Genomic DNA, 22,287 nt, shown 5'->3' with positions numbered 1-22,287 from the left:
TTGATGAAGTCATTGGCCTTTGGTAATAGAATTCCATCTCTAGCTCCTCTCTCTTTCCTGGAAGCTAGGAGATGGGACTGAAGGTTTCAACTCTCTAATCACTTTGTTGATTCCCTGGCAACCAACCCCCATACTTAGTGCCTTGGGGGCTTTCCATAGTCACCTCATTCATATAACAAAGACACTTGTATAGCTCTCAACACATGAAATTTCAAGGGCTTTAGGATATCTGTACCAGAAATGGGAACAAAGACCAAATATATATTTCTTATTATAAAATCACAATACCACATGTGGGGTGGATGGTTTTATATTTGAGCACCCATGATACATTTGACAAGGGGGCAGGAAAACGTGTCTCTTGTTTCTAAGCCAAATAATCTTGCCTTTGCACCATGCTGCATTGTATATCATTTTTAGTATCCTTATTAGAGACATGAAGGTTCCAGAAGGATATAAGAACAAAATTTTAGGAAGATTAATATAGAAGCTAAGGATTGATGAGAGTTGGTGATTAAACCCTAAATCTGCTTTAAGGAATTTATAACTTAATTTGGAGATCAACCTAAAAACTTAATTTTTTTTTTTTGTATTTGTTACCAAACTAAATGGGTTCAATAGCCTGTGTGTATTAAAGCCCAATGAAAGTCAAATAGGAATTTGCAGCTAAGAAAGTACAGGTTTAATTTTAAGGAAATGAAGCCATGCCCAAAGTCACAGATGAGCTTGTGCTCAAAGATCTGGCTCCCCAGGGCTTCTAGAAAATGGGTTCTATAGAGGACTAAGGAAGTTAGGTTTGTAGTTAGGGTCATAGTTTCTATTTTAGTTTATATCATATACAATACTGTATGTATCACACTCAAAAATGTTTAAGTCCTATACTTAAAGCTGTTTTAGAAATGCCTACTATATGTTTCAAGTTGCTCTGTCTTTCATCAATAGTATTAGATTAGTGACAGTGTCATGTAGTGAGAGCTAGGGTAGGGGAAAATTGATCATTTCATCTGATCCTAATGTCAGCCATGATGCTGCTTGTCTGGTTACACAAGTGTATGGTTTGTGGGGTCCTTTGCTTTCCTGGGTCTGGAACTAAAACCCAATTGAAGAGGAGATGTTATCTCTGGTTTGACCAAAACTCTGTCTCTGGTCAACAGACCCGAGGCTTTGTTCCTAAGATTATTTGATGCCTGATCAGAACCTCATTGTCCTGAGGGCTTAATGATTAAGGTTGTGGGTATGTAAGACAAAAGGAGGCAGGTAAGTCAGAGTGCTGGATGAGGCAAATTTGAATCAAAAGGAAAGAAAAGAGAAAAAATCATATTACATAAATGAAGTTTCTGTGTGATTATACATTTATTTGGCTAATAGATTTTTTGCTGATGATTTTGTGTGTGTATAGTAAGATAAAACAAGACTTGTCACTCTTCAGTAAATTAGTATTTCTTTTATAACCTTCTTCATAAATATAATAAAACAGATATTTATTGAGCACCTATCGTAAGGGATTTTAATAGTTTCAGAGTGGGCTGAAATGATTTTTGAAAGGAAGGATTTGAGAAAGGGGTAGATAAGATGGAGATTTTTGTAATAGAGGCAAGCCTTCCAAGTAGGAGGAATAGAGGCCCAAATAATTTACTGATACACATTATGGCATAAATAAGTCAGTAAATGAATTTCAGTAATAATTATAGTTAGTGTTTTTTAAGCAGTTAATATATGCCAGACACTAAGCTAAGACCTTTCCAAGAGATATAACCTATTGATTTGGCATGATGATCACATCCATTTTAAAAATAAGAAAACCACGGTTTAAATATTCATATCAACCAAGATTTAACAGCTAGTCAGTGACCACCCTAAGCTATCTAACCACTATTCTTTGTTTCCACTACACTAATCTTTCATCAAACTTAATATATTCTCCAGTACTACTTTCTGTAATTGTGGCTATTTCTTAAAGTTTAAAATATCTTGCAGTTTAGATTTTATGTAGGCATATGGTGATTAAAATAACTACCACAATTAATTTAATTTTAGTTGCTATCATATACAATACTGATACATAGAGTTGGGGTGCAGACTCTTCCTGTGGGTTCTTGTCTCACGAAGTTTGAAGAATAAATTTGTGGACTAAAAGATTTTAAATAAAAATGTGGAAGTTTATTGGAAGCATATACAAACTCTTTGCTTGGGCAGGGGTCCCCAAATGGGAAAAACCTGCTCTCTCTAAAGGGAAAATAAATAAATCCTCTGAGTCTCTTTGTTTCCAGGTTTATAAAGGCTGCAGCTCTTTGTCTTTTCATGACAGTTTCTAATTGGACTCTTCCTTAATTTATGATTCCTGTGCTTTCCTAATTGGTCATTCTTCTGCAGAGTATCAGTTTCGAAGTCCAAAGTCCACCTAATGCCCCCCTCCCCTCTTCTTCTCTCCCTTATCTTGCAACATTCCTCTATCCTCTGTGAAAATATGCCTTCCTCTTGTAACATTTATCTGTCCTCTGTGATAGTAAGATAAGCATTCCGGCATCTTGGAGCTATCTCCTTCCCATCACATACTCATTCCTCTCCCATGGACCCCCCTTTACCCTAAAACTTCCTGTCCTGTCTCTGAAATTCCTTTCAATACTTTATGTATCCCACTCAAAAATGTTTAATTGCTATTCTTTTTTTCTTAATTTTTAAAATTTCTTGATTTTAGAAAGAGAGAGAAAGAGAAGAAGGGAGAGAGAGAAACATTGATTTGTTGTTTCACTTATTTATACATTCATTGGTTGGTTTCTTGTATGTGCTCTGATCAGGGATGCAACCCACAACCTTGTTGTAGTGAGATGATGCTGTAACCACCTGAGTTACCCAGCCAGGGTAATTGCTATTCTTAAAGATGTTCTAGAAAAGCATACCATATTTTTCAAGTTACTCTTTTTCATCAATAGCATTAGATTAGTGACAATTTCATGTGGTCCAGTTAGTAGATTTAAGTTATGGTTCAGTTACTCAGGCAGCCCAAAAGTCAAATTCTGAAAGTGCATGAATTCCTTCTACCCAAAATCTGGTGCATCCAAAACATTCAGATTTTATTTGCTAAATCAGGGGTTCTATCCCTTAAAGTTCCTTATAGGATACTGTCAGAATGAAAAGATTCAAAATAGCAATCTTCCAGAATATAGCATTGTGCTTTTAAAATTAAAAGTATTTCCAATATATCATTGATATCTGCTGATGTGATCACCCCAATTCCAAGAAGGCACATTCTTAGAACTGCTTAGCTATGCATACTGGGCCACAATAACTTTCAAGTTTAGTCAATTAATTGATTTTCTTTTTTTAAAAAAAAGGGTATAATTTTTAAAAGCCTACTTAGTCATTTAGCAAATTTTGAACTATGCCATTGAACATTGTGTTCCTAGAAGCTTTAAATATTGCCCAACCCCCCAGCCTTGGAACCACCTTCTACCTTTTCTCCAACCTTCCAAATGAACTCCAAGTTTGTTCATTCTAAACATTCAGGTTATGTTTAATATTTCATCTTAATATTTCACTTTATAAACACATTTTGATGCTTAAAATTTATACACATAACTATAATTTTTTTTAAATTTTTGGATATGAGGATTTTATTGCTGACATGCATTTTTCAATATTTCAGTATGTGTAGTAATGGATTTGGGCTGTTATTCTTGTCTCATCAATCTCCAATTTTGCACACATATTCTATTGCCAGAATTTTCATATCCATGCATCAGGTTTGGAATGTAACCTGTGTTTCTGAAAAAAATAATTTTAGTTTTTGTCCAAATAAAGGACAATGGAGTTGTACTTTTTTAGAAAGAATTTTTAGAGGAAAAAATTAGTTTCTTGAAACATAAAACTAATCAATGACCTTACATAGGACTTATACTTGCAATATTGGCTGTGGTTTGAAATATACTGCAATCCACTATGCTAACCCAAAGAAAACTATTAGATTAACATTTTCATATTCTAATTCTTTCATTCATAAAATTGAGATTCACTTTACAACCATAGGCTTATGAGAAATCTTTGAATCCAAATGTCAGAGAGACTTATTGTTTTTCAATATTAATAAAAATCTCCTGTAAGCAAAAGAAAGAAAGCAATTCTTTGGTGATTTCTATATTTCTATTTTGACATTTCCTTTATTTTGTCATGCAAGCATACTCCAAAGTTGATATTTACTTAAGATTACTCGGGCGCAGCTGGTGAGGCTCAGTGATTGAGTGTCGACCTATGAACCAGGAGGTCACTGTTTGATTCCTTGTCAGGGCACCTGCCTTGGTTAAGGTCTCTCCCCAGTAGGGAGCATGCAGGAGGCAGCCAAACAACAATCATTGATGTCTCCATCTCTCTTCCTCTCCCTTCCTCTCTAAAAATCAATAAAAATATATTAAAATAAATAAAATTTTAATTAAAAAAGATTACATGGGTACTTAGATGGTTATTTAAGTTTGATTGTTTTTAAGTATAATCTTACAACTAATTTTTTGAAACCTTCACTTTTTATAATTAACAGTGATAATCTGTCTTACTTTTACTATGTTTCTGCTTTGGGTAGTTTTTCCAATTAAAATTTAGTCTTATTTTACAATGATACATAGCTTTATCTTCAATTAAGCAAGTAAAACAAGCCCTACAAACCTATGACATAATTTTTTTTTTAATGTAGCAAATCTGTGTGATAAAAAGAAACACACACAACCATATTCCCTTTCACTGTAGTGAAAGGTTGGGAGGGTTTAAAAAAAAAATTAATCACTGTTAATAAATTTATCCATGCAGGACAACAGGCAAGTAATAGTAACATCAATAGCAAAGCATAAACAGTTGCTTTTACTTTATCCTAGCTTCATCCCTATAACGGGTTTTTATCATTACATCTAATAGTTTGATCACTTTAAATTATTAGTAGTATTAGTATTTGTCTTTTGTATGCCTGGAAAAGGTGTTATATAGCCATCAAGGTAAAGTCCTGTTTCCTATGGTAAACTGGTTATGAAAAATAAAGCAATTAATGTATCAAAATAAGAGATAATTGAAGCCTATGCTTCCTGCAAGTGGAATTTCAGCCAAAATATAGTGAAAAATAAGAAAATCATATTTATTATTATTTTGTCATATTTATTTTATGTGCAAATTATGTAGCAGGGAAACTATTTTGCTTTTGTAGTTTAAGTATGGGAAATTCCTTTTTAAATTGCTCATTGGCTAGTAATATTATTGAGACACTATGATACAATTTAAGATTTAGGTGACAATACACAATTATTTTATTGACAGTAATGAATCTAGAGAAAATTCAGAAATGTTTTCTTCTTCTGCTGTTCTCCCTTAAGTTCAAGGATAGGTCTACATATTTTATCAAGACTCTTCTAAATATATACTTAAAAGCACAATTGTTAAAAAACCATTTGTATGTGTAGGGTTGGAAAAATAATTTTCCTTCTAGTCTTCTATGTTTTTCTGCTTGGTCTAATAATCAAATTTACATGAGGTGGTTTATCAAGATAAAATAACCAAATTTATTACGTATGTATGCTTGGGGGTTCCATGAATATACAGGACCCCACGACAAATCAGAAGTTGAGGCTTGTATGCCATCTTGAGCTAAAAAGAAAGGGGCTTGTGGTTTGGGGTTTCAAAGGCCAGGAAGGTAATTCACATGAAAATGAAAAGAATCTATGATGAAGTTTAATTTATAAATTAGGAACAGTAAGAAATTAAGAACAATAACTAATGATATAAAAGAACAATTAAACAATATATTGTAATAGTCACGTGAATGTGGTCACTCGATTCAGGAGATCCTTTGCTGAAGTCATCATATGGGCTCAATGCTTTCTCGAACAACATGCCATCAATCACGTTTTCTGTTCATGTCTTCCACCCACAAATTTAATGCCTTTTCCATCTTAATTAAGTTCTGATATTATGCCCCGTGGCCATAACTTTTGCGGTTTGAGGTACAACAGCAAAACTAACATGCACTTATTTTTCCTTCTTTACAATTTCATTTGTTCTTACCATAGATAATAGCAACCCCAGCATATGATTTTTTCTCTTTCCTTAGTAAGTCAAGAACTTTAACCTTTTCACTTAAAGAAGCACTTCACAGCTTCTATTTCACATATCTGAATTGCAGGGATCTTTACTCTTGAGCTTTGGGGCCATTATTAAGTAAAATAAGGGTGGCTAGAACACAAGCACTGTGGAACTGCAATAGGCAATCTGATGACCAAGAAGGCTACTAAGTAATTAATGAGCAAGTGGGAAGTGTATAGAGTGTGGATATACTGGACAAAGGGATGACTTCCATCCCAGCCAGGAGGGCACGGTCAGGAGCAATATTTCATTACATTGCTCACAACAGTGGGCAGTTAAAAACATATGAATGGTTTATCTCTGGAATTTTCCACTTAAAATTTTTGGACCTTGGTTGCCTACAGGTAACTGAAATCATGGAAAATAAAACCATGGGTAAGAAGTGACTATTGTACATATTTCATGAAGGTGAAACTGTCTTATTTAACCTTTTATCCCTTGTATACTCTCCATGTACCATACATAGTGTAGGAGTTCTACAAATGTTTATATAAATTAAACATGGAATGGATGAAAGATGGATGGGAGGATGGATTGATGGATGAATTGACAGATGTAAAGAAGGATGGCTAGATGGATATGTTTATAATTTTTTTAATGTAAACTATTTTTTTTCAAAACAAAAGGATCTCTAAAGTGCCCTTAAAGCTCTAATTATCTAATTTGTTACATATAGTACAATTTCAAAAAGGTTAAGAAAAGGATATACAATTAAAATTATTTCTCCTGTCCTGTCACCCAACCACCTAGTTATCCTCCTTTACTCTTACCAGAGGGAAGTGATATTACCAGTTTCTTATGTATCTTTCTAGATAAATGCCATGCACATGTGTGTAAATGCAAACACACACAAATGCATAAATATACACCAATTCACATATATCAACAAGGTATGGAGTAACTATTTTCTCCTACCATCAATACCACTATATATTATCAAACTTTTTTATCTTTCCCTACCTGATTGCTGAAAAAATAGTGTCTTTAGTTTGCATTTATCTAATAACTAATGGCCCAGTGCACGGATTCGTGCACATTGAAAGGGAATCTGGTGAGGGTGAACCAGATTTGGGGCCCCAATAGCAAGCTAACCCACAGCTGATTCCACGAGGAATTGTGCTCCCTTCTCCCTCTTCTCTTGGTCCGCTGTGCGGGTGAACCAGATTTGGTGCTGACAGGGCCCCAGCAGCAACCTAACCTACCAGTTGGCGCGTCTTCCCCCTGGTAGTCATTGCGCATAATAACTATGGGTTGACTGGTCAAATGGTTGAATGGTTGCTTACGCTTTTATATATATAGATAGATGGTGAGAGTGACCATATTTTCATATGTTTAAGACAGAACCATTTTTATTGCTTTTCCATGAATTCTGTTCATCTCATGCAAATTTTAGAATTCCTTCTAAAATTGTTTTAGAGCCAATTGATAGGTGAGAACTAGTCTTATTTTTTACCAGGAGCAGTATAATCCAGCATATTCAAACATACGAATTCATTTGATTTAGCACTATTGCTAATTGTTTGATTGTTTAAAATGATAAACTATAAAGTCAAGGACAGTTTCAATATTCTGGACCATAGTAAAAATATCCTTTAATCTATGAAGACAGATCTGAAAAGAGATTCCCAAAACAATGGAGGACTCTTTCCTACCTCAGGAACTTTGTGCAGGCTTTTCCCTGGAAAAATATTTTCACGATGGAATCTTTATCTTTTAGATCTCAGTTTAATTGTACTTCCTCACCCAGGTTGTGGGCTTGATCCCTAGTGAAGGGTGTGCAGGAGGCAGCTGATAAATGATTCTCTCTCATCATTAATGTTTCTATCTCTCTCTCCCTCTCCCTTCCTTTCTGAAATCAATAAAAATATATTTAAAAAATAAATAATTATACTTCCTCAAAGACACCCTGCTTCTTTATTAAATCAAGACTAATCCATTTTGACTCTTTATTTTAGGTATTTTTTATCTTAACATCATGTTTATTTCTTCCATAACTTTTATCATATTTATGGTTATACTTTTTGTCATTTATTTGATATTGCCTACAATAAGTTGGAAGTTCTATGAGAACAATCTCCACGTCTGTCTTTGTTTACTGTTTTATCTCCACTGCCTGATGCATGATATGGCATAAAATAAATATTCAACAAATATTTGTCAAAGAAATAAGTGAACAGAGTCATCTAAGTTCTGGTTTGTTTGTCAAAAACTTAGTTGTTACTTTTGAACTATACCAAATATATACTTCCAGTGGGCTAAATTTATTCAATTGAGTTTTTACTACGTGCAAGCAAAGAGATTGAGGAGGAGAGGGATGGAGGGAGAGAGCAAGAGAGAAAAGGAAAGAGAAAAATAACATGGACTCTTTAAGGAGCTTATGGTTTTCATTTGTACACGTATTCATCATTTACTACAAATGGATTTCACAAGTAAACTCTAAGGTCAGGCATCATTACTGCTCTGAGACAAATGCAACCAGAGTACTTTGAAATTCAGATATAATTGATGGATAAATACAAAGCTGGAAGAAATTTATTAAAAATGAATTTAAACCTAATTTTTCTAACACCACTCAGGGAGGTAAAACTTTTTTTTTTTTAATTGTACATAATGCTTGGGCTTTACACTCTGTCTCTTAATTAAAATCCAATAGAGGATGTATTTCAATAGATCATGTACTCCAAGAGCCACCTGGGTATATTGACTATTACATGATGATGATTATCTTAAGGGGTCTTTTATCCACCTAGTGTTTCACTGGGGGTAGTGTTTGATGTATAAAGTTAAATTAATTGTGATCTAAGATTGACTTCAATAAATAAAATATCAAGCTTCAACCTTTCTTTTTATACATGCAGTGATTTCATCTTTCAGCCAATAATCATCAGTCATGTTTGCAAGGAACAAATCTAGGTTTTCCTTTTCAGAGAGATTTGACTTACCCTCTGACCCATGAGTTGGTGTTTTATTTCCCTTAAGCCCACTGAGCAAAAGACTATATGGGGTTTGATTTCTCCAGATAAAATGACTATTAATGCCAATATAAAATGTAGTTAATAAATGAATAGCGTGTAGTAAGACAAATTACTAAAGCATGGAATATGCAACAAGGAAAGAGTATTTTAAGAAGCAGCCCAAGGAGGAGACCTGGAGGAAGCCCAAATTCACCTCCCCAAGAAGGAAAAGATGAGGGTCTTTAAGGAGTTAAGAGAACAGGTATGTGGAAGTGCTGGTGGGGCAAGTTTTAATTGCAAGTTGGTCATTTGTGGTAGGGCTTCAGTATTAGATCTTCCTGGACAATGGACCCTTTGCTTCTGAAAGGGTTCTGGTGTTCAAGTTCTGGTCATATCTTGGTTCTTTGGTCTTGGGGGAAATTTTGGCTGTAGGTGCAGATTCTCTCCTCTGTGCATGCTGTGGCTGCATGACCTGGGGTTTTGGTCTATTGTCTTTGAAAGCAACTCAGTATCTTGTTAGAAACAGGATAGGACCATTTTGAACTGGTTCTGTGGTTACATCCTGACCATAGAACGTTATGGTGGGTCACTATCTCTGGAATCTCTTTTCCATTGCTATCACCACTGCCTTATCTTCAACCAAGGTTATTTGTCATGCCTTCTTAATTTTATTTGGCTCCTTGATCATGGAGCCAAATTTCAATGATATAGTTTGGCCTACAAGATTCTCTCTTCTGTCATTTTCCTATTTTGACCTCTTTATTTCTTCTACTCCTTGTCTGTTCTCTTACACTTTAAAGCAGTCTCCTTAGACCTTGAATGATATTGCCCCACTAACTTAACCTGACAAGCTTCTGATCATCCTTTCAGATGCAAACAAAATCTTCTGGGTAATATATTTCATTAAGTCTCTGAGGTGGAATTCATCTCCCTTTCTCCTTTGATGACTCTGTAGCACTTTATATTAAGCTGTATTGTAGTATGTATCATATTGCATGATAATTATTTTTTCTCTCTCCAATTATGACATCTGAAAGGCTAGCACCTTGTATTATTGTTTATACCCTGTGTTAGAAATGTATTAAACTTCTATAAGAGATTTCAAATGAATTATTGTGACATATTATTTTGTTTTTAATAGACTATTTTTAGAGTAGTTTTAGATACAGCAAAATTGAGTGGAAAGTAAGTACAGAATTTCCCATATACCCTTTGTCCTAACACATGCATAACCTCCCCAATTATCAATATCATGCACCAGAGTGGTGCATTTGTTGCAATTTATGAACCCACATTGGTACATCATTACCACCCAGAGTCCATAGTTTGCATTACCGTTCACTGTGGGTGTTTGTGGTATATTCTTAAAGCTGAATAGATAGTATTTTAATAGTCTTTAAGGAAAAAAATACATATTGAAAATTTTGAGATGTTTTGATGCAAGTTTAGATTAAATAGATATTGGATTTCAAGAGTCAATTTTATCTTTAATGGATTCTTATATTTTCCAGGTAATAAAATTGTTTAATCAATAGTATACCAATAATGCAGACCTTCACAATAGATAGTAGTGTGTGTGTGTGTGTGTGTGTGTGTGTGTGTGTGTGTGTCCAACAGAGAAATATCAGTCCTACATGTTTTACCTCTGAAAATTGAAAACTAAATTAAGTATTTTCTTAATAAGACTTCCACAGCATAGGTAGAAAATGCATTTTAATGTGACTAATGATTACATGGAATTTGGATTTGGATTGCATTTAGTCCTCCTAAAATCTTTAGTCTCTTACCAAGTACTGAACCAGAAGTAAATCTTTTTAACTGTCAGTGGAATTCTATATAACCTTTGTTCGGGGTCTGGTGATGATATCTGTAGAGCAGCTTCATTTTTTCAGAGTTATTCAGAAAGCTATCATAAACTTCTTTCCTTCTCAGCAGGGCAAAACCTACAGTGATAGGACATGCTAGGCGGCTACCTTAGTGGGAAATGTCAAAAGGAGATGCCCCTACCACTCCCACAGAGCCAGGTGGCCTTTCTGGAAATGAGAATTTATTCAGCAAACTCAAGTCTGAACCAGAAAACTCAACAGATAAAAACCATTTAACAAGGATAACACACTAAATGTTTGTGTTATAAAGAGTGACCATAGCCAGAAGATGCAATTTACTCCCCAACCTCCCCCATCCAGGTGACAATATAGGGTTAGAGAGAAATTGTAAAAAGGGGAGTTTGGGGAATTCACAATTTTCTCACTGACCAGCAGTTGAAAAAGCACATCTTTAGGAAAGATTCTCATTTGTTTTACTACGTTTGATAGTGTTTTTGTTTGTGAATTTGTGTGTGATGTTTAGTAAAGGAAGTTGGAAAATATCTAAGATATGTACTAAATAGACAAACAAACATGTCTTTTTTTAACTATATATTTTTATTGATTTCAGAGAGGAAGGGAGTGGGAGAGAGAGATAGAAACATCAATGATGAGAGAGAATCATTGATTGGCTACCTCATAGAGGTAAAGCCCATAACCTGGTCATGTGCCCTGATTGGGAATTGAACTGTGACTTCCTGGTTCATAGGTTGATGCTCAATCACTGACCAACACTGGTCAGGCCCAACATGTCTTTTTTTTTTTTTATAAAAATGTATTTTATTGATTTTTAACAGAGAGGAAGGGAGAGGGATAGAGAGCCAGAAACATCGATGAGAGAGAAACATCGATCAGCTGCCTCCTGCACACCCCACACTGGGGATGTGCCCGCAACCAAGGCACATGCCCCTGACCGGAATCGAACCTGGGACCTTGAGTCCGCAAGCCGACGCTCTATCCACTGAGCCAAACCGGTTTAGGCCCAACATGTCTTTTTTTAAACTCCCTTTGAAATACTTGCTGAATTCTCTTTCTAGATTCTTATAACAAAACTAGAGGCCTGGCACACAAATTTGTGCACCAGTGGGGTCCCTCAATCTGGCCTGCAGGATCAGGCCAAATCTGGTTCTCCAACATCTCCCGAGGGGTCCTGGATTGCAAGAGGGTGCAGGCCAGGCCAAGGGACCCGACTGGTGCACAATCAGGGCCTAGAAGGGACACAGGAGGTTGGCCAGCCAGAGAGGGACCACGGGAGGGCTCCAGGGCATGTCTGGCCTATTTCACTCAGTCCAGATAGGCCAGACCCCAGGAGCAAGCTAACCTACCAGTCAGAGCATCTGGCCCCTGGTGGTCAGTGCACATCATAGCAACTGGTCAACCCGTAGACTCTCTGCCCCCCTGGTGGTCAGTGCACTTCATAGGGAGCAGTTGAACTGCCTTAGCATATCATTAGCATATTACACTTTGATTGGTTGAATGGATGACTGGACAACTGGACACTTAGCATATTAGTATTTTATTATATAGGATAAACAAAGGTCAAATGTGCTAACAAGCTTTGCTTGAACATAGATAAAAGTATTTCACATTTTAAAAACTTTTAGGTAACTGTATCTTTAACATATCTCTTAAATATTTTATAGATTTAAATAAGAAATAAAAAATAATAAAATATATTATCCAGAGATAAAATATTGACATTTGAAATAATCTTTTTACTTATTTATGGTATTAGCTACTTGTTTGAGATAAAGTAAACTTAATGAGGTCTAATGGGATACACAGTTGGTTAAACTGCCTAGAATTGAGTTTGATTTATATTTTCACCTTCTCCTGGACTTTGGAATCAAATAGTAAATTATGAAATTGAGTGTATTACTTTTTTTTATCATTCTATTTACAATATACTGGCTATCACAATTTCAGATAGATAATATTTCTAGTTACCTTTTCTCAGAGAATAAACATGTGTTCAAATGCATTTCAGCATTTTAATTGTGTTAATAAGAATAATAGAAAATATAGTACAAAGCTCAGAATATTTTATTTCAGAGAGGATGAGTGTTGATTCTGAGTGATACTTTTTTCAATGTAATAAGAGTGAATTTTTTTGTCTTTGTAATATTTCATATGGCACTCTAAATAAGGAAAATATACTTTCACCTCTATTATGAAAATTAGAAACAGAAACAAATGGTTTTATTATTGTTATTATTAATAAGACTATGTTAATGTTGATATGGTACTTTCCACTATATGAATTATTTTCACATATCATAATTGATTTGATAATAATAGTTACCACCACCTCTCAGAATAGGCCAAGCTTAAGAGGATGAAAAAAATAATACAAGTGGCACATAGAATTTAAGAATTTATGGCACTTTAAATATGTGTCCTCAGACCATGTCTTATGCAAAGAATGGGAATATTAACACTGGCTTTATGGAGGGATTGGAAGGATCCAGTGAGGAACTGTTTTAAAGCCATGACATAGTGCAGATGCTTAATATCCATAACTCTATTTTCCTTTTTAAATTTATTAAAAAGGGAATTGAATTCAATGATCATTAAGGACAGAGGGGTAATTTAGCTTTCACTTAAATGTTGATCAGACTCCTCACCAAGCCACCTGAGACAAACATACAATCTATAAAAATAGAGAAAGCTACATTCTAGACGAATGCTGTATTTTCTACTCACCCGCCCCTTCCTCTCCTAGCAAGATGGCCACTTCTGAGCCAGGGCTTGGAATAGGATAAGGCAAGTGAGATGCTTGCTTCTAGTATAAAATGCAAAGGGGTACCTAAAAATACAGTAATTAAGGTAACATTTTAGTTCAACATTTTCAAGATCAAAATAAATGCAAAACAGTTCATGGTGAGCAAAATGTCAACATTTTAGATAAATACATAGCTGACTTTGCACTTGAGCCACTCACCATACACATCTCATTCTAATCTCTATCTGGCCATGCAGTGTAAAGACTAGGACATTGTCAATTATGTTTACCTATGTGTTTCTCCTTCATTATATCTGCCAGTGTCCCCCAACCTGAGATTTAAAAAAAATACCCTGAATCTAGCATTCCCTGATTTTAAAAAAATTATCACATATATATGCCTCTACAATGTTTGTTTGAGTTTTAGTGTAGCAGTTAAAAGTGTGGAGTTCTACAGCCTGGATTTGAGTTCATTCTGTACTAATTAGTGGATGTCTGATCTTGGGCAAATTATTTAGATTCTCTGAGCCTCAGTTTCTTCATCCACAAAATGGGAATAATAGTACTTATGCCACAGGATTATTGTGGAAACATTTAATTTGCTGCATGGGGCATGCATAACACTTTGTGTTTATTTCCATATTTAAATGTTATTAAAAGGATATGTGGCACCAATGGAATAATATGCAGCTGTGAAAAAGAACTCTTACTAATTGTGACAGCATGAATGGGCCTATAGAGTATGATGCTAAGTGAAGTAAGCCAGTCAGAGAAAGATAAGTGTCACATGATCTCACTCATATGTGGAATCTAATGAACAAAATAAACTGATGAACAAAATAGATCCATACATATAAGCATGGAACAGACTATTGAACCTCAGAGGGAAGCAGGGGAGGGCGGGTGGGTGGGACGAGATCAACCAAAGAACTTCTATGCATATATGCATAACCCATGGACACAGACAACAGGGTGGTGAAGGCCTGGGGTAATGGTGGAGGGTAGGCTAGAAGAAGTGAATGGGAGGAAAAAGGGGACAGATGTAGTACTCTCAACAATAAAGATTTATTTAAAAAGGGTATATAGCACTTGCTTTCTTTTATGCAATGTCATCTCCCTAAAAATATTCTTGATGTCTTTGTGTAGTAGTAACTCCCTTATTTCCACTACTATATAGATAATTTAGTTATTCATTCTCCTGCTAGAGGGCTTTTGGACTGCTTGCAGGTTTTTTGTTTGTTTGTTTATTTTGATATTTTGAACAGTGCTGCTATAGCCACTCTTGTACTTGTTTCCTGGTACAAATATGACTCAATTTTTTATGCCATAAATGGATACCTCAAGATTTTACCATGCTATGCAATGAAATACAAAATCTATACCCATTAATTCCAATACTTAGCTCTTATTTAGCCAGAACCATCTGTTACTGATTAACAAGTGCCATAAGGATGAATTTGCTGTGCTGGTCCCTTCAGAATCTTTTTCTGTGAGTCCCTCGTGCTCTTGCTCTCAGAAACTAGTGTGTACTCAGCTAACTGCTTTTTTATTTCTAGGACTTTATTGCTTATTTTAAAGTCTTTCCACTCTGAATCCTTACCTGTTCCTCCCGATGGTAGTTGGATCTCTCTGTGTCTCTAACTTGAGGGTCCAGCATCTCTTTTGCTCAATGAGAATAAATATCCTCTTGTTCTCTGTTGTCTGTGTTCTGATAATGGTACTTGGTCAGAATTTGTTCATCCTGTTTGGAAGAAAGAAGCTCTTTTTGGTTGCATTTTGTCACAATCTTAGTTTGAGTTTCTTCAAAAGCCAAATCTGGGACTAGGATTAGGGGGAAAGAAGTTCATTTGGTAGCTAGAGGAAACCCAAGTTAGAGAGCAGGGGAAGAGAGGAAAAAGGGAACAAATACTGAGTTATTGAGTTGGCTACCACTGTGCGGAATGGTTGCTCAGTCCTCTGAGGAATGCTGGAGAATGCACTTATAGTTGTCCCACTGAAGGACATGAGGATTGGGACTATGTCTATCATTTCTGTGCCCCCTTGATTGAGGGCTGCCTAGAGACATCATCTGTTGTGGCTGAGTGAGTTTCCATGACTTTGGAGACAGTCTCGAGGCAGTGACATAGAGATACAGTGGGGGCTTGACTGGTGAACCTTTAGTGTGCCTGGAGACTGCCCTAAACCATGCTGATTAAAATAGGCCAACAAAATGGGGTGCATGGAATCTGCTATATAGTTCAAAATGGATTTCCCAATTATCTAGTTCCATGTTCTTTGTGGACAATATTTCCCAAGAAGATCCAATGTAGCTCTGGCTCATTGCTGTGTAATCCTTCACACCTAGGATCATGTGGCTTATTTTTTCAGGTATTCCATTAGTATATGAAAGCCCTATAACCTCTTTTCCTTGATATAAATAATAATTGAATCATGAATGTCATTTTTTATTGAATTTATTGGGGTGACATTGGTTCACAAAACCATACAGGTTTCAAGTGCACAACTCAAGGAAACATCATCTGCACACTGCATCCTGTGCCCATCACCCCAAGCAAAGTCTCCACCCCCATTTATCTCTCCTTGCCCACTTCCACTTCCCCCCACCCCCTCTCCCTCTGGCTACCACCACACTGTTGTCTGTGTCTATGTGTTATATATATGTTTTTATACAAGTTCATTTTAAATTCAGCTTGATGTTATTCACATAGCAAACACTCAATAAATATTTCTTGAATGATTTTGAAATGCTTTTCTGTATTCTGGAGACATGTATTAGCTGCAATAGAGCCTTCAGCAGGAAGACTGTTTCCCCAAAGTTGTAATGTGACTGACAATAATATATAAAGCTAAAAGCTTCAAGGAAAATGTTGCCAGAGGTCGTTTTTAAACTAAGGGAACAATCATTTTTCATGATCAGCTACCCCCACTCCCTCCCCACAGAATCAGCCTCTGGTCTGCTATGATTATTAAACTATTTTTTCAGTGCAAAAAAAAAAAAAACTGCAAAAAGGAAGGGGAAGAATTTCCAGAGGAAAGAGCTACTGTGGCAGGATAAGAAGTTGGGAAAATTCCTGGGCAAGCGGGCAGCTCTCTGGTAACACTACTTTCCTTTTAGTTGGTAGCTATTGTCTTAACTTGATAATGCAAACATATATTTATCTTAAAATATTTTATTACATAGTGATAAACTAATATTTACAATATATGACTTAAATAATAAAATAAACAACTTTTTAATTTCAAATATCCTCAGTAATTTGAAGCTACCTATGAACCACTCCTCAGTTCCATCACTTCCCCACTATTAATAGAGATAATCACACTCCTGAAATGTTCTTTGCTTTATAGTCTTGCCATATATGCATGTATTGCTAAATAATAAATTGTTTTGTTCTGCAAGCTTTTGAACTTCATATAACTGGAATCATATTGCATCTAGTTTTGTGTGACTGCTTTTTCAATCAGCATTATGTTGCCGAGATTCATCTACGTCAGTGAGTAGAGCTGTAGTTCATGTATTTTCACTGCCATATTCCATTGCAGGCATAAACCACCATTTATTTATACATTATGCTGTTGATAGATGTTTCCAGTTTTATTTTTTCCTATTATAAACAGTGCTACTTGTATATGCCGAGGAGTAGGGTTGTTGGCTCATAGGGTTCATTCCTGTACCCTCAGATATACTCCTTACTCCTTTACCTGATCTGCTGGGTATCAGTGGGACATTGAGCCTTGTAAGCTAAGTGCTAGGCTCCCTTGACACCTGGCTTCCAGCTGTTTGGCTTATGGCAGAGGATTGGAGAGTTAAAGACCCCTGGGTACTTTTCTCCCTTCCTTTGTGCCTCAGGCAGTATCTTTGGCAACAGCTGTCTAGTCTTTGTGTTTCCAGCTCTAGCCAGATAGGCCCCGCCAGGGCTCCTGCTTCCACTAAATGAACTCATGACCATGTCAGCAAGGAAAAATAATTTTCCCTCTACCCTTCTAGGTTTTTGGCAGCGTTCCATTTATTACAAAAATACATTAAAGAAGAAAACCAATCAGAAGCTTAATAACATGTATACTTCCTGCATATATGGGAGAGACCCAGGAAAACTGAGTCATTCCTTGAAATAGCCCAAAACACCACCTTAAATATCATCTCCAACTAAAGACAAAGAAGATGTTGGGGGTGGGGAAAACCAGTTATGAGAGGATATCTGGCAAAGCACTGTAAACAAGGTTAAGGTTGTTATGCAAATTTAAGCCTTTACCTTCTCAATTGATAAATCCATGGATTTGGAAGAATCAACATAGTTAAAATGGTCATATAACCCAAAGCAATATACAGATTTAATGAAATCCCCATCAAAATCCCAAAGACATTTTTTTCACTTTAATTTCTTTATTGATTGAGGTATTACATATTTGTCCTCATCCCCCCATTATCTTCCCAACCCCGCCCCCACTCATGCCCTCACTCCCCTGTTGTCTGTGTCCACTGGTTAGGCTTATATTCATGCATACAAGTCCTTTGGTTGACATTTTTAAAAAAAATAGAACAAGACGGCTGGTGTAACTCAGTGGTTGAGTGTCCACCCATGAACCAAGAGGTCACCAGTTTAATTCCTGGTCAGGGCACATACCCAGTTTCTGACTCGGACCCCAGTAGGGAGTGAGCAGGAGGTAGCCAATTGGTGATGTTTCTCTCTCATCATTGATGTTTCTATCTTCCTCTCCCTCTCCCTTCCTCTCCCCAAAACAATTAAAATATTAAAAAAAAGAAATAGAACAAAAAAATTCATCAGCTTTGGATGGAATCACAAAAAGTTCTGAATAGCCAGAAGCAATACTGAGAGGAAAAACAAAACAAACAAACAAACAAACAAACATGGAGGTATCACACTACCTGATTTCAAATTATACTACAGAGCAACAATAATCAAAACAGCATGGTATTTGCAGGAAAACAGAAACACAATAGAACAAAATTGAGAGCCTAGAAATAAAATTACATGTATATGGGCTAATATCTTCTTTTTTTTTTTAGTTACTATTTTCATTTTTTTAATCTTTATTTTTGAAAGTATTACATATGTCCCCTTTTTTTCCCCCATTGACCCATTCTAGCCTACCCCTGTTCATGCCCCAGGTCTTCACCACTCTATTGTCTGTGTCCATGGGTTATGCATATATGCATACAACGTCTTTGATTGATGACTTCCCACCCACACACCCTCCCGTGCCTTCCCTCTGAGATTCCTCAGTTTGTTCAATGTTTCTGTCTCTGGATCTATTTTGTTCATCAGTTTATTTTGTTCATTACATTCCACATATGAGTGAAATGCTATGATACTTGTCTTTCTCTGACTGGCTTATTTCCCTTAGCATACCGGTAATACTCTCCAGGTCCCTTCAAACTGTCTCAAAGGTTAAGAAATCCTTCTTTTTAACTGCTACATAGTATTCCATGGGGGTAAACGTACCACTGCTTTTTTATCCACTCATCTACTGATGGCACTTGGGCTATTTCCAGATCTTAGTTATTGTCAATTGTGCTGCAATGAACATAGGGGTGCATACATTCTTTCTGATTGGTATGTAGGGTTTCTTAGGATATATTCCTAGAAGTGGGATCACTGGGTCAAGTGGCAGTTCCATATTTAATTTTTTGAGGAAGCTCCCATACTGTTTTCCATAAAAGCTTCACCAGTCTGCATTCCCACCAGCAGTGTACCAGGGTTCCCTTTTCTCCACATCCTCACCAGCACTTGTCATTTGTTGAGGGTTTTTTTATGGTAGCCATTCTGACAGGTATGAGGTGATACCTCATGGTCATTTTAATTTGAATCTCTCTTATGATCAGAGGATTTGAGCATGTTTTCATATGTCTCTTGGCCATCTGTATGTCCACTTTGGAGAAGTGTCTATTTAGGTCCTTTGTCCATTTTTTAATTGGATTATTTATCTTCCTTTTGTTGAGATGTATGGGTTTCTTATGTATTTTGGATATTAACCCTTTATCAGATGTCTTATTGCCAAATATGGTCTCTCATACAGTGAGCTAACCTTTGGTTTTGTTGATGGTTTCTTTTGCTGTGCAGAAGCTTTTTATTTGGATGTAGTTCCATTTGTTTATTTTCTCCTTAGTCCCTTTTGCCCTAGGAGATGTATCTATAAAGATGTTGCTATGAGAGATGTCTGAGATTTCGCTGCCTATGGTTTCTTCTAGGATTTTTATGGTTTCAAAACTTACATTTAGGTCTTTTATCTAGTTTGAGTTTATTATTGTGTATGGTGTAAGTTGGTGGTCTAGTTTCATTTCTTTGCATGTATCTGTCCAGTTTTCCCAACACCATTCATTGAAGCTAGTGCCTCTTTTGTCAAATATTAATTGAGCATAATGGCTTGGGTCAATTTATGGGGTCTCTGTTCTATTCCATTAATCTATATGCCTGTTCTTGTGCCAGTACCAGGCTGTTTTGATTACAGTGGCTTTGTAGTATAACTTGATATTGTGATTCCTCCAGCTTTGTTCTTCTTTCTCAAGATTGCTGCGGCTATTTGAGGTCTTTTTCGGTTCTATATAAATTTTCGGAGTGTTTCTTCCAGATAGATCTATGAAATATGCCATTGGTATTTTATTTGTTAAAATATGTTTTAATTGATTTTTTAGAAAGAGATATTGGGGGAAGGATAGAAAGATAGAAAAATCAATGAGAGAACATTGATTGGCTGCCTCCTGCATGCCCCCTCCTGGGGATCGAGCCTGGAACCCGAGCATGTGCCTTGATTGAGAATCCAACCAGTAACCTCCTGGCTCATTTGCCAATGCTCAACCACTTAGCCACACCAGCTGGACTGCTATTGGTATTTTAATAGGGATTGTGTTGAATCTTTAGATTGCTTTTGGTAGTATAGACATTTTAATGATGTTAATTCTTCCAATCCATTAACATGGTATATGCTTCCACTTGTTTGTATCTTCCTCTATTTATGTTTTCAATGTCATGTAGTTTTCAGAGTACAGGTCTTTTACCTCCTTGGTTAAGTTTATTCCAAGGAAATTTGTTTTTTGTTGTTGCAATGGTAAATGTGATTTTTTTTTTTTTTTTAGTTTCTCTGAGATTTCATTATTGGTGTATAAAAATGCCATCAATTTCTGGGTGTTAATTTTGTATCCTGGTACTTTGCCAAATTCATTTATTAAATCTAATAGTTTTTTGGTAGAATCTTTAGATTTTTCTACGTACAATATGATGTCATTTGTGAATAATGACAATTGTACTTCCTCCTTTCCAGTTTGGACACTCACCCAATAAAATTTTGCAACGGAATGTATCATTCTGTTTTGCCCACGGTTCTCAGGGATTTTTAAATGACTACCAGTGCTTAGGGCCCACCCCCAGAGATTCTGATTTTATTAGTCTGAGGTTGGCAGGTGTTTCTAATAGTCAGGGAAGTTTAAGAACCACAGATAATGTGATGCAGTCTCAAGAGATCTACATGCAGTTCAGCCAACCATGTCTTGTATTTTTTTTAAGCAATCACCTTTCACAGTTTAAAGAAATCTGGCCTCTGGTCCTAGATTATCTGGATAATTTTCTCAAGTCATCACTCCTCTTAGCTATAACAGCATGAGAAGTATTACACTATAATTTCCATGAAAAAGTACTGTACAGCTTTATCATTATCATTTTATTTTTTGTCTAGGGCTTCTGGCCATTTAAGGGGGAAGGGGGAGGGGAAAGGGCAGGAGGCACAAGGAGCAGGGGAACCCTGAGACCAGTCCCAGGCCCTGCCGTCCATGTTGGTCACAGTCACTGAAGCAGCAGCAGCACGCCCAGGCAGGTGGCCCCCGCCTTCAGGCTGCCTGCGGGGATGGGGGCCCTGTTACACAGTTCACCATAGTTGTAGGTGGAGGTGAGGCTGTAGGTGATGCCCTGGTAGGTGACAGGCTCTTCAAGGTGACCATATGAACTGATTTTCATGGTGCCTTTGTTGAGGACAGGGCTGAGGCTGGGTACCTTCCCTTCGTCCATGAAGCACTCCTTGTTATCGCCACAGGTCATGGGGATGCCAGGGTAGTTGGAGGACTTGGTCAGATCACAGAAGATGCAGTCCGTGGCACCTGTCATGATCAGGGGCAGAGCCATCACCAGGAGCAGTAGCCAGCCGAGGACCATGGTGGCTTAGTGGCGGGCCCTCCTGGAACTGCTGAATGACACTTTGCACGTCCACAAGACTTCTGTTCCTGGTTCTGGCCTCCTAGAGTTTAACACTTAGAGTGTTCTTGGTTCCCAACACTCCGTGTCCCTCTCAGGATCTTCTTCTTGAACATGGCTTTCAAGTTCAGGGGTCTATGAAGCATCCACAGGACAGAGTCAGCCAGTGGCTGCTGGCCCATGAGAGTGTTTGTGGAGCAGAATGGGGTGACCTCACAGACCCCTCAGGGTTCCACTGGCCACTCTGGGGGTGAGGTCATGGGTAGGGAAGGGGTGTCACAATCTGGAAGGGTAGGTTGGCCCACTGACCGGCCAGGGAGCAAGGTCATTTCCACCTCGCCTAAGTAAGAACACTCCACCCAACACTTAACCATCCTGGCAACTCAGTCATAGGCTCTGCTGTGTGCCGGGTTCTGCTCCTGCCC

The 22,287-nt window shown here is 36.9% G+C and overlaps 1 protein-coding gene across 1 annotated transcript; it reads right to left on the bottom strand.

The window, feature by feature from the left end:
- Window positions 1–21,320: 21,320 nt before the first annotated feature.
- Window positions 21,321–22,038, bottom strand: LOC114227410 (sperm acrosome membrane-associated protein 4-like). Its single transcript, XM_028129756.2, has one exon. The coding sequence runs from the start codon at window positions 21,821–21,823 to the stop codon at window positions 21,458–21,460; it is 366 nt and encodes a 121-aa protein (XP_027985557.2). The 5' UTR covers window positions 21,824–22,038; the 3' UTR covers window positions 21,321–21,457.
- Between the last annotated feature and the right edge of the window lie 249 nt (window positions 22,039–22,287).

Source organism: Eptesicus fuscus, chromosome 1, assembly GCF_027574615.1.
Source record: "Eptesicus fuscus isolate TK198812 chromosome 1, DD_ASM_mEF_20220401, whole genome shotgun sequence".
Taxonomy (NCBI): Eukaryota; Metazoa; Chordata; class Mammalia; order Chiroptera; family Vespertilionidae; genus Eptesicus; species Eptesicus fuscus.
This window is presented reverse-complemented; position numbering and strand designations above follow the sequence as displayed.